We start from the raw sequence: 11465 nt of genomic DNA on the forward strand, positions 1-11465 counted from the left end.
AGATCAAAGAGGTTCTTTAGGAGGATAAATCTCACCATCACTAATCACCTCCCCTCCAGAGTTAAAATACCAAACTCTAACACCTCCTTCCCCTTTCTCACTCTGTAACTTCCTGCCTAGTAAACACCTGAGGAGCCCATGGTCAGTAACCAAAGCTCTCTCACATTAGTAAAAGTATTTCAGCTGGTGAGCCCTACAACTATGGGTACAAATTAAACTGAGCTGAACTATGGTCTCTGGAATGGAGAATGAGAGCACACCACCCAAGATTTTCAGCCACCACCATAGACTTATATCCAGGGTGCATGCTGAAAATAAAGCAGGCGGTATTTCTTTTTATTTTAATTTTCAAGCATAAATATTCCCCCCAAAATCCAGGTTTTCGGAGAGGGGTCTTACTTTCTCAAGTCCGTTAAACATTGAACTATGAGTTTATTCTCTGGAGAGTTTCCGAGAAGAAGCCTTTCTGTGCCTCAGTTTCCTCATCTGTAAAATGGGACATAATAATGGTAACTATTTCATAAGGTTCTTGTGAGGATTAAATGAGTCAATATGTGTAAAGGACCTAGAACATCGTCTGGCATACAGTAAGTACTCTGCAGGTATCATCTAAACTTTAAGGACTTTATTTCTTCTATCTTGTTTATAGTGCTTCTTGTTTGTGGTGATTTTTGTTTGGTTTTGTGGTCATGTATTTTTCAATTACTGAGCATTAACAGTGTCCTCATAACAGGCTATTTCTGCCCCAGTGCACTTCTGGAGTAGAAGTAAGTTTGGTTGATGGTTTATAAATATTCATCTTCCAAGTCAGAGGCACTCAGCTTTTCCACAGACCCAGTAGTGGTTTTATCTGTTCATTTCATTTAGTTAAAAACTATATTGCAGATACAATAATCCAGCCAAGCTTTTAAATTAACTGGTAACTTTATTAATAACAATAGCATCTACACACATCTGAAAACACACATGTAAGAAACATAGATTTATTCAGTCTCTGATAATGTCTGGAGTCCATTTGGATTCATGAAACCCCTGCAGTTAACTCCAGGACCCCTATCCAAAAGCAGAGTTGAATAACTCATCAGACCATCAGTGTCTTTATCAGCAAAATCAAGGCTTGGACAGAAAGATTCAACATTCTGTAATTACACGATGAAGTAAAACTAAAATACAATTGTCCTCGCATCTGAGGATACAAAGGTGGACAAGGTTAGCTGCATGACCAGTGGACCAATTACTTTGCTTCTCTCAATCTCGTTTTTAAAGGGATATTAATCTTGTCTATTGTATACGTTCTCCTGAAAAGCAAATGAGATGGTGAACATAAATTAAAAGCTCATCTCCGTGAGGAACAAAGGATCAGGATGGAAGGAGGATGTCATAAATAGAGAAAGGAAAAGGATTTCCAGTGACCAATGTTCTGAATTTAATGAAAATCCAAGAGATTAGGCCAAACTGAGAAACATAAAGGAGGGACAAAACTGCCACCTCCCCCTTAAAGCAAAAAAAAAAAAAAAAAAATCTTAACAAAGTCCTCCTCCCAGCTGTTGCCCTGAGGTGACCACGGACAGACTTGGGGAAGGAGCTCCAAAAGCATTTCCATTTTCATCACTTCTTCACATACATCTAATGAAAATGAACCGCACCCATCCATCCACGGAAGCGATTAAAAAAGGAGTGGGACAGAAAAATTAATTCAACAAATATTAATTTGAAGTGTCCTCTGTGCGCCCAGTACTGGTTGGCAGTGACGATATAGAGGAAAACCAAACCAGCAAAGTTTCTGTCAAGGGCTTGAGGAGAAAGACCATAAAGAAGAATATAAACGAACAAGACAATTTCTGACCGCTGCTAGGAGGAAGATAAAATAGAGTGAGGGCCCAGGACAGGCAGGAAGGAGGCGCAAACTCCTGAGTGGATGACTTGGGAAGGTTTCTGAGAGGTGACGTTTGAGCCCAGACTAAAATGACTAGTGCCTTACAGTTACTTGAGGCCGAAACATTCCAAGATAAGAGAATTAAATGCAAAAATGATCCACAAACCAAAAAATAACAGGGATTCCAAAGCACCAAAGTGAGCGGTGGAAACCGGAATCTATGAATTCTGGAGCGGCGCGAGATTTTGAATATTCATGTCGTCCAATCAGGGAAAGGCTGAGACCAGGCAGCGCGGGTTCAGTCCTAAGTACCCCGAACTACTGGTATCCACAGGAGGTCACGTCGCAGGGCATAACTGGTGACTGGGCACCCAAGCAGCTGCCAAACTCTCGGGAGAATTCTTCAGGGCTGTGATGCAGTGTTCGCATAACCCGGGCTTACTTACGTCCTGGGGTCCTTTCTTAAATGAGGATGGCCGAAATCACTCACTTTGTTTTAGAACACCGATGAAACGTACGCAACAGAGCCACCAGGACACAACAGTCTACGAGCAGAGGGTGGGAAGGAGCAGTCTCGGTATCCTAATTTAGAACTGACTCATAAGAAATCTAAGCAGCACAGTGAGGAGTTGACTCGGCCTAGATTCAAAAGCAAAGCCAATCACGCGCCAGGAACCTCAGGTCATAAGGGCCTAAAAAGCTACGTGTGCTACTTGCCATTACTTTTGTCCAACTACTGCAACTTACTTTGTGAGAAGAGACTGAGGGAAAACAAGTGAACAAAGCTCTTCTCTGGTGATTAGGTGGGTGGCTCTGAAAAGAGCCTTTGGAAAATCAAGCGGCCCGGCGACTTGTGCGAGCGCCGCGTCCCGGCAGGGACTCACTTGGAGCTGGTGTACTTGGTGACCGCCTTGGTGCCCTCGGACACGGCGTGCTTGGCCAGCTCGCCGGGCAGCAGCAGGCGCACGGCCGTCTGGATCTCCCGGGAGGTGATGGTCGAGCGCTTGTTGTAATGCGCCAGGCGCGACGCTTCGCCCGCGATGCGCTCGAAGATGTCGTTGACAAACGAGTTCATGATGCCCATGGCCTTGGACGAGATGCCGGTATCCGGGTGCACCTGTTTCAGCACTTTGTACACGTAGATGGAATAGCTCTCCTTGCGACTGCGCTTCCGCTTTTTGCCGTCCTTCTTCTGAGCTTTGGTGACAGCTTTCTTCGAGCCCTTCTTGGGCGCGGGAGCGGATTTTGCCGGCTCAGGCATTGCAGAATACAACACCCGTTAGCAAAGAAAAGTAGTATGAGAATGGGCGGGCCTGATCCTTTATAACCACTGTATGCAAATTAAGGCTCCAAAAGTCTTACGTTTCCATTGGGCCATGTAGAGACCTTGCGTTATCAGTAATAGCTACGTAACAACACCGACTCTTGACCTTATTGGCCATTTCTGGAGCCAATTTAGGACCAATGAAAAATTCGTTCCTGACCCCACCCCTAGGAAAGCTTATAAAAGCTTTCCAATTGCTGATCTTTCAATCCTGGTTGTTGCGAGAATCGGAGCTCTAGGCCTTGTAGCATTATATTCAGTTATGTCTGGCCGCGGAAAGCAAGGAGGCAAGGCCCGCGCCAAGGCCAAGTCGCGGTCGTCCCGCGCAGGTCTGCAGTTCCCGGTGGGGCGAGTGCACCGTCTCCTACGCAAAGGCAACTACGCTGAGCGGGTGGGGGCTGGTGCCCCCGTGTACATGGCGGCAGTCCTTGAGTACCTGACCGCCGAAATCCTGGAGCTGGCGGGCAACGCGGCCCGAGACAACAAGAAGACGCGCATCATCCCTCGTCACCTGCAGCTGGCCATCCGCAACGACGAGGAACTGAACAAGCTGTTGGGCAAAGTCACCATCGCCCAGGGTGGCGTTTTGCCCAACATCCAGGCCGTTCTGTTACCAAAGAAAACCGAAAGCCACAAAGCCAAAAGCAAATAAATCCAGACAAAGTGAACCAAAGACCAAAGGCTCTTTTTAGAGCCACCCAAGTTTTCAAAAAAAGAGCTAATGCGCTGTTTCGTGATCAGCCCTTCATTTGACACTTTGGTGGCTCTTAAAAGAGCCTTTGGGGTGAGTGGGGTTGGTGTCAAGCCTCCTAATTACTTATTCTTGCCAGGCTTGTGACTCTCCGTTTTCTTGGGCAACAAGACTGCTTGGATATTGGGCAAGACGCCGCCCTGGGCAATTGTGACACCCCCGAGTAACTTGTTGAGCTCTTCATCATTTCTCACGGCTAGTTGCAAATGGCGAGGGATGATGCGCGTCTTCTTATTGTCTCGGGCCGCGTTGCCGGCTAGCTCCAGGATTTCCGCTGTCAGGTACTCCAGCACGGCCGCCAGGTACACTGGCGCGCCGGCCCCCACTCGCTCGGCGTAGTTGCCTTTGCGCAGCAGGCGGTGCACTCGCCCCACGGGGAACTGAAGGCCAGCGCGGGATGAGCGCGACTTGGCCTTGGCCCGAGCTTTGCCTCCCTGCTTTCCGCGTCCTGACATTACGGCTAAAAATGCAGTTACAGCTTCTTTTTCAACGAGAAGGATGTGGCAAGGATAACCCATTTGATGTAATTTATAAGAGCTACCGGGAGGGGTGAAGCGAAGTGGTTTGATTGGCTAAAAGCTGCGTCCGATCGAACAGCCAATAGGAAAGCGGAAAGCAGACTCTTCGTTTGCATCTTGTACTACGAGGAAATGACGGCCTTGGTAAGTACCTACCAATCGCTGTGAGCCACATTAAAGCCCCTTATTTGCATGCCAGGATTTTTAAAGCGAAGGCTTTCAAGCAACATGCTGTTTTGTTTTTTATTGAGTGGCAATTTTTTTCCAGCTTAAGAGTGGTAGGTTTTTTTTCACCAAGGGAAATCCGAAGAAGGACCCAAAAGGACTGCAGAGAGCCTCCGGCAGATGTAGAGTTACTCCCACTCAAGGGTACCGAATTCTGAAGCTGATTATCCCCTTGAGCCCTAAATTACCCTCCAAGTCCCTCCCTTTCTGACTCGTCAAAGCTAAACTTCCTTAAAGAATATAGTGCTACTAAGGCCTCCCCCATTCAATTTACCGTTGCCTGCGGTGTGGCTTAGCCCCTTGCCACCCGCCACTGCTCTTCGGACGCCAGTTTGACCGAGGCTAGCACAGAATTAGTCATCCTCCTCTTTACCTCCGGGCGGCGTCCAAAACCGCCTTGAACCTGAAGGCGGCTTTCCCTTGGCTTTCAAAATGTCGCCCTTCGTCTTTCCTCATCCTGCTTCTGTTCCTTTGCCCTTTTTTTTTTAACCTATTTTATTTATTTAATTTTATTTCTCCCCACCCCCACCCCTCAACTCTGGCAACACCAAATTCCTCTGCCCGTCTTTAAATCCCGGTGTCCAGCTGGGCTCTGCCTCCCTACTCGCCCCTCCCCCACACTCCTCCATTCTTCACTCTTCCCGAAGAGCCTTACCCAAATCCATGCTTTCAACTAACACCCAAATTTGTTTCAGAAGCTCAGACCCATATACGTAACTGCTGACTGGATACTTCAACCTGTTTGTCCCAATAACTCGACCTATCCAAAAGCAAACTCATCCAAACACCCCCCCACAAACCCCCTCCTCTTTGCTCTCTTTACCTGAATGGCACCAACAATCTTCCAGGTACCTAAACCAGAATCCACTGTTCCCTGCATCTCAACAGCATATCCAGTGTTACTTCTTTAACTTCAGCCTTTTCCTCCATGATCCTCTTGTTTGCCTCTCTTAGACTTCAGCAACAGCCCCTAGAGACTCGTTTGTGTAATCCTCCACCTACCTTCCATAGAAATTTTTCGTGAAAGTTCCATTTCTTTCTCCTCAGCTTCCCATCCCTGGGAGTTTTACATCCCCACCCCATTTTCACCCTTTCCTGAATATCCCATAAAGCTGAAACCGCTGAAATGCATCTGGGGTCTCCAGAGAGCTTCAGTTCTTTATGTCTCAGCGCAGAAAGAATTCAGCGAGAGGCAAAGTGACAGATAAGTGATTTATTAGAATAGGACACTTGTGAGACTTCCCAAGCGGCTGGGTGAGAGGGTGCTGTGCTCCGAGAACTTAGTGGGGTACAGTTTTATAATCAAAGGAAAAGTGGGGAGGGGGAAAAGACCACCTTCTTCCTCATTCTTGAGTAGACGTCAAACTTCCAGCATCAGCTCCTCCTCCACGTCGGGGGTGGGGGTGGGGAGGGAGGTTCTTGTCCCTACTTGGTCAAGTCGGGACTGTCATGGTGCAATGGAAATGAGCAAAAAGGCTCTCATTTACTAAAAATGGTAAATCATCTCAGGTTTCAGTATAATGTCACCCTTTCCTTCTATTTTTTGTTTTTAGTGTGTGCAGAGAAGCATGCCCTTGGAATCAGCTTACTGAGCTCACTGGGCAGGATGTGGGTCTCATGCCACCATTGTTTTATTGTTTGGGGGTATGTCTCATGCTTCTGTTGCATAGTTTTGTTGCTACGCAGGCCTGCTTGATTGAGTGATCATTAACTTAGAGTGGTCTCCCATAGCTTTTTCTTTACTTACAATCCCCTAGTGGGATTAACTATTTAATTACCTACTTTGTCCCTTCACTATGTCCCTATCAAAGACAGGAGGTAGAATGCTATAGAGAAAAGAATAGACTTAAATTTTTCTCCTTGAGCTCTTTTCTAGTGTTCCTCTTTTATCCTCACCTGTGTTCAACTGACATTTATTGAGTACATGCTACCTATCAGGCAATGGGTATACAGATAATTGAGACTAGTACAAAGAGGTCTGTAATGAGATGCCTCTAGAAAATGGAGGAAATCTGGTGAACTCTGTAAGTTAAAATTAGTTAACATCAGCTATCTGTAGAGCTTACCCCTGGTAAGATGCTGGTATAGATTTGTGAAACACCCAAGTACAGTCAAAAGTAATGGGAGTGTTTCCTCAATAGTAGGATGCAACTGAAGATAATTCTAGCCAAACTGATTATAGTATTTCAGAAGATGCACATGTTAATAGAAAGATATGGTCCACATACCATCTAAATGGGGCAATTACAGTAGGAATGTGTTGTGCTTCTCTAACACTAAGAGTATGTGTCTGCTAGACACAAAGGTTTAGGCTATTATAGAAGGTTCCCTGGTGAAAGCATCAGCTTGTTCTCATAGTCTGGGTAAAATGTTTCTGAAGACTATCCAACCCTCTTAGCTCAGGTTCTGCTCTCAATTAACAACTTTCCAATTATTCTACTTTAGGATAAAAATATGAGACTGAGAAGGGGAGAACCAGTATGGGAAGATATATCTATCACTAGAAGTTAACTAATTTGAATTCTGACCTATTCATCAATTTCTTGTGATTTTGTTAGTGTAACTCTCTCCCCAAGAAGGCAATCAGCTCTGGAAGTTCTAATAGTGTCAACTTTTCAGCCCTACAGAGCACAGAACAAAATACAGTAGTAGGGACCCCACGACAACTCTGGTACCCTTCGAGGCCCTGCTTGAGGGGCCAGCTGACCTCCTGATCTCTTTTTTACTTCTATCACAGTGAGCCTGTGCTGTTAGGAAGGGTAAAGGGAAAAGAGATTACCTTAAACCCTTATTATGAGATAAGCCCTATGTTAGGGGCTACTTATGAAGTAGATATACAGTTGTACCTCGGTACCAGGACCCCCAGTGGATACTAAAATCCAAGGATGTTCAAGTCCCTTATATAAAATGGTGTACTATTTGCGTATAACCTAAGCACATCCTCCCAGATGAAGTGTCTCTAGATTACTTTTAATACCTAATACAATGTAAATGTTATGTAAATAGTTGTAAATACAGTGTAAAACTATGTAAATAGTTGCTAGGGCAGGGCAACTTCAAGTTTTTGCTTTTTGGGGATTTTCCAGATTTTTTTTTAGAATATTTTCCATCTACGGTTGGTTGAACCCTCAGATTCAGAACCCATGGATACTGAAGGATGACTGTAATTGTTTCACAGATAAGCAAACCAAGGCTCAGAGGCGTTTAAGCACTTGCTGAAGGTCACACAGCCACTTACAAAGACATGATTAGAACCAAGGTCTGCCTGACTCAAAGACTGTGCTCGTCATCCCTCCAAGCACACTACTTCACTAACTAGATTATGGGTTTCATGAAGTCACTTAACTTACCCAGCCTCGCTTCCTCCCTCTGTTACAGAGAGAGGGAGAGCTGGAGAGCAGGAGAGTTAGAGAGTGAGAGTGAGAGAGCATGAGAGAGGGATGGAATTAGACTTAATACTTTAAATTCCATCTAGCTATAAAACCTTAATAGATAAGTCCAGATAGGCCAATATCCTACAAATTTTATCAGGTTCAGTTACTATCTATTGCTCCCCAGACCTCCCTTCCCAGCATTCTTACCAGAGCTATTAAAATATGTAACAGAGAAGGCCATTTGTATAAGTCATACACCATCACAAACAGGCTGGATCTTATCTCCTTTAACACCTCTGGGATTTTTTTTTTTTTTTTTTTTTTTTCAGTACGTGGGCCTCTCACTGTTGTGGCCTCTCCCGTTGCGGAGCACAGGCTCCGGACGCGCAGGCTCAGCGGCCATGGCTCACGGGCCCAGCCTCTCCGCGGCATGTGGGATCTTCCTGGACCGGGGCACGAGCCCGCGTCCCCTGCATCGGCAGGCGGACTCTCAACCACTGCGCCACCAGGGAAGCCCCCAAATTAATTTTTTAATGAACAAATACTGAAGTAATCATCATAGGAAAAAGATGAATACTTTGTTGGGCATCTTACTCCTCACATTACAGATTAGTGTTTATTAGTTTTCGTTTTGTTTTCTTTAATTACACATGAGGCGGCCACCATAATGTCTCAGTGCTTAAAGCCTCTAAGACTCTTAATCTGACCATGACAAACCTTCACTAAATAGTAAATATTGTCATGACTATGTTTTTTATTAGAAACAAAGACACTAAACTTGCCCTAGGGAGCTTGCAACTTACAAAGCTTTCATTTATTTTTGCAACAGGAATAATAATGTCGGCCCTCTCTATGCACATACTAGCTCACTATCCACCCGGTACATTTTACCGAACACCCAAGTATGCCAACAGTGAGTCTGGCATAACACATGCAGTGAATACATTGCCTCTGGCCAGATCTCTCTTTCCACATGATTGGTTTCCTCTAGTCATTCAAACCTCTGTTTAAATGTCCCCTCCACAGCAAGGCCTTCTCTGACCACAGCCTCCCACCATTCCCCACCACTGTCACTGGATTAGCAAATTACAAGGCCATCGCCAAAAACAAGTCCTTCTTAGAGATTCCATCTCTTTAACAGCACTCTAGTTGATTTACTTCTCTCTAGCCTGTCTCCTGCGTTCACTCAGATTATCTTGCACCAGACTACTGCCAAAGGCTTTTCTCCTCTTCTCCCTGCTTCTCTCTTCCCATTCCCTTAATATATTCCTCATACACTAGCCAGAGTGATCTTCTAATAGAAAATCTGATTCTTTTCTCACTTTATTCTTTTTTCCCAGGTGATTTCACTCCCCTCACCCACTTCCCCACCTTCCCCCAGCCCACGGTCTCATTTCATCTTCAATGAGACTCTTCACATGCACTTCTCAGATGCTAAAACTAGTAGACAAAAGCTTAATGAAAAACAGAATAGTACATAGACTCAAAGTATCTCCTACAGCTACAAAGGGAAAAAGAAAAATTTTACAATTGAGAAACCTGAGAGATACCACCTTAATCAATTAATCAGAATTATCATTAACAATGAGACAAATTGAATTATATGCCCCCTATATGCTTCAGTGAAAGGATTCAATATCACTTCTGCAGTTTTCCTGCCAAAAATGTATATCCTAAATCTGAATCAGAGTGAAATATTCGACAAACCCAAGTTGAGGGATATTTAACAAAATAAATGGTCTGTACTCGAAAATGTCAAAGTCGTGAAAGACAAAAAGACTAATGAACTATTCCAGATTAATGGAGACCAAAGAGACATAACAACTGAATACAGCATGTGATCCTAGATTGGATCCTGGCCCAGAATTTTTTTTTTCATTTTATATAAAGGACATTATGGGACAATTGGCAAATTTTGCATAAGATCTGTAGATTATAGTACTGTATCAATGTTAATTTCCAGAATTTGACAATTACATTGTGGTTATATAAGAAAACGTCTTTTTTTTTTTTTTTTTTTTTTTTACTAAATGCATATTAGCAAACATATATATTAGTCAGAGCTCTTCAGAGAAATAGAACAATAGGATATATATGGAGAGGGCAAGAGCAAACAAGTGAGAGAGAGAGAGAGAAAAAAAAGGTTTATTATAAGGAATTGGCTCACATGACAATGGAGGCTGACAAGTCCTGAGATCTGCAGGGTGAGTCAGCAAGCTGGAAACACAGGAGAGCTGATGGTGTAATTCCAGTCCAAGTCTGAAGGCTTGAGAACCAAGAGAAGCAATGCTGTAGTTCCAGTCAAAGACTAACAGGCTGGAGACCCAGAAAGAGCCAGTGTTTCAGTTCAAGTCTGAAGGCAGGAAAGAAGCCAATGTCCCAGTTCAAAGGCAGTCAGGCAGGAAGGAACTCTCTTTTTCCAGGAGGGTTAGCCTTTTTGTTCTATTCAGGCCTTCAACTGATCGGATGAGACCCAGCCACAATAGGGAGGGCAATCTGCTTTACTCAGTGTACCAATTTTAATGTTAATCTCATCAAAAACACCCTCACAGAAACACCCAGAATAATGTTTGACCAAATATATGGGCACCCTGTGGCCCAGTCAAGTTGACACATAAAATTAACCATCACAGGTAGTTAGAGGTAAATGGACTTATCTCTGAAACTTACTCTCAAATGATTCAGAAAAATAATTATATATGTGTAGTTAGATACATAAAAAGAAACAAAGCAAACATGATAACATGTCAATATTTGGATAATCTGGGTATCAGGGTGAGGGGTATACAAGAATTATTTGTACTATTTTTGTATTTCTATAACTCTGAAAGCACCTAAGAAAAAGTTAAAAATAAAATACACACACATAGAACCATACATCCAACATGACATCTCTTCTTGGATATCATAAAGACACTTCAGACTCAAGTCCAAAACAGAATTGGGCACCTAGTCTTTCCCTTCCCCACCCTTCCAAACCTGTGCTTCTTCCAATATTCTGTATCTTAGGGAACAAATGCCATCCATCCAGATGCACAAACCTGATAGTTATCCTTCATACTTTCCCTCCCGTAACTAGCCCATTACCACATCCTGTGGGTTTTACCCTCCCAATGTATATCTTATAGCCACAATTTATTTCCATCTTCACCTGCATGACCACCAGCGTGGTCCAAGTCATCATCATCCCTCACCTAGACTGCTACACTAACCTTCCAACTGGTCTCCCTGCTTGCACTCTTACCTCCTCTACAGTTCTGCACACTGCAGCCAGGGATCTTTGCAAAATAAAAATTTAAAGATGGCTAAATGCAATGCATGATCCTTGATTGGCTTTCGAAAAATAAAAAATTATAAAGGCAGTAGTGAGACACCTGGCGAAATTTGAATGTCAACT

The 11465-nt window shown here is 43.9% G+C and overlaps 3 protein-coding genes across 3 annotated transcripts; 1 reads left to right on the plus strand and 2 right to left on the minus strand.

Annotated features, from left to right (window-relative positions):
• Positions 1-2756: 2756 nt before the first annotated feature.
• LOC307049000 (histone H2B type 2-E) lies at positions 2757-3137 on the minus strand (the record flags this gene model as incomplete). The annotated part of the gene is made up of 1 exon (XM_079698309.1): positions 2757-3137. The coding sequence occupies one exon, from the start codon at positions 3135-3137 to the stop codon at positions 2757-2759; it is 381 nt and encodes a 126-aa protein (XP_079554435.1).
• A 290-nt stretch (positions 3138-3427) lies between these two features.
• On the plus strand, positions 3428-3852 carry LOC307048783 (histone H2A type 2-C; the record flags this gene model as incomplete). The annotated part of the gene is made up of 1 exon (XM_079697996.1): positions 3428-3852. Exon 1 carries the CDS (start codon positions 3463-3465, stop codon positions 3850-3852), a length of 390 nt encoding a protein of 129 aa, XP_079554122.1. The 5' UTR covers positions 3428-3462.
• A 161-nt stretch (positions 3853-4013) lies between these two features.
• On the minus strand, positions 4014-4406 carry LOC307048649 (histone H2A type 2-B; the record flags this gene model as incomplete). Its single annotated transcript, XM_079697794.1, has 1 exon — positions 4014-4406. One exon carries the CDS (start codon positions 4404-4406, stop codon positions 4014-4016), a length of 393 nt encoding a protein of 130 aa, XP_079553920.1.
• Between the last annotated feature and the right edge of the window lie 7059 nt (positions 4407-11465).

Source organism: Hyperoodon ampullatus (assembly GCF_949752795.1).
Source record: "Hyperoodon ampullatus genome assembly, chromosome: 2".
In the NCBI taxonomy this organism is placed as follows: Eukaryota; Metazoa; Chordata; class Mammalia; order Artiodactyla; family Ziphiidae; genus Hyperoodon; species Hyperoodon ampullatus.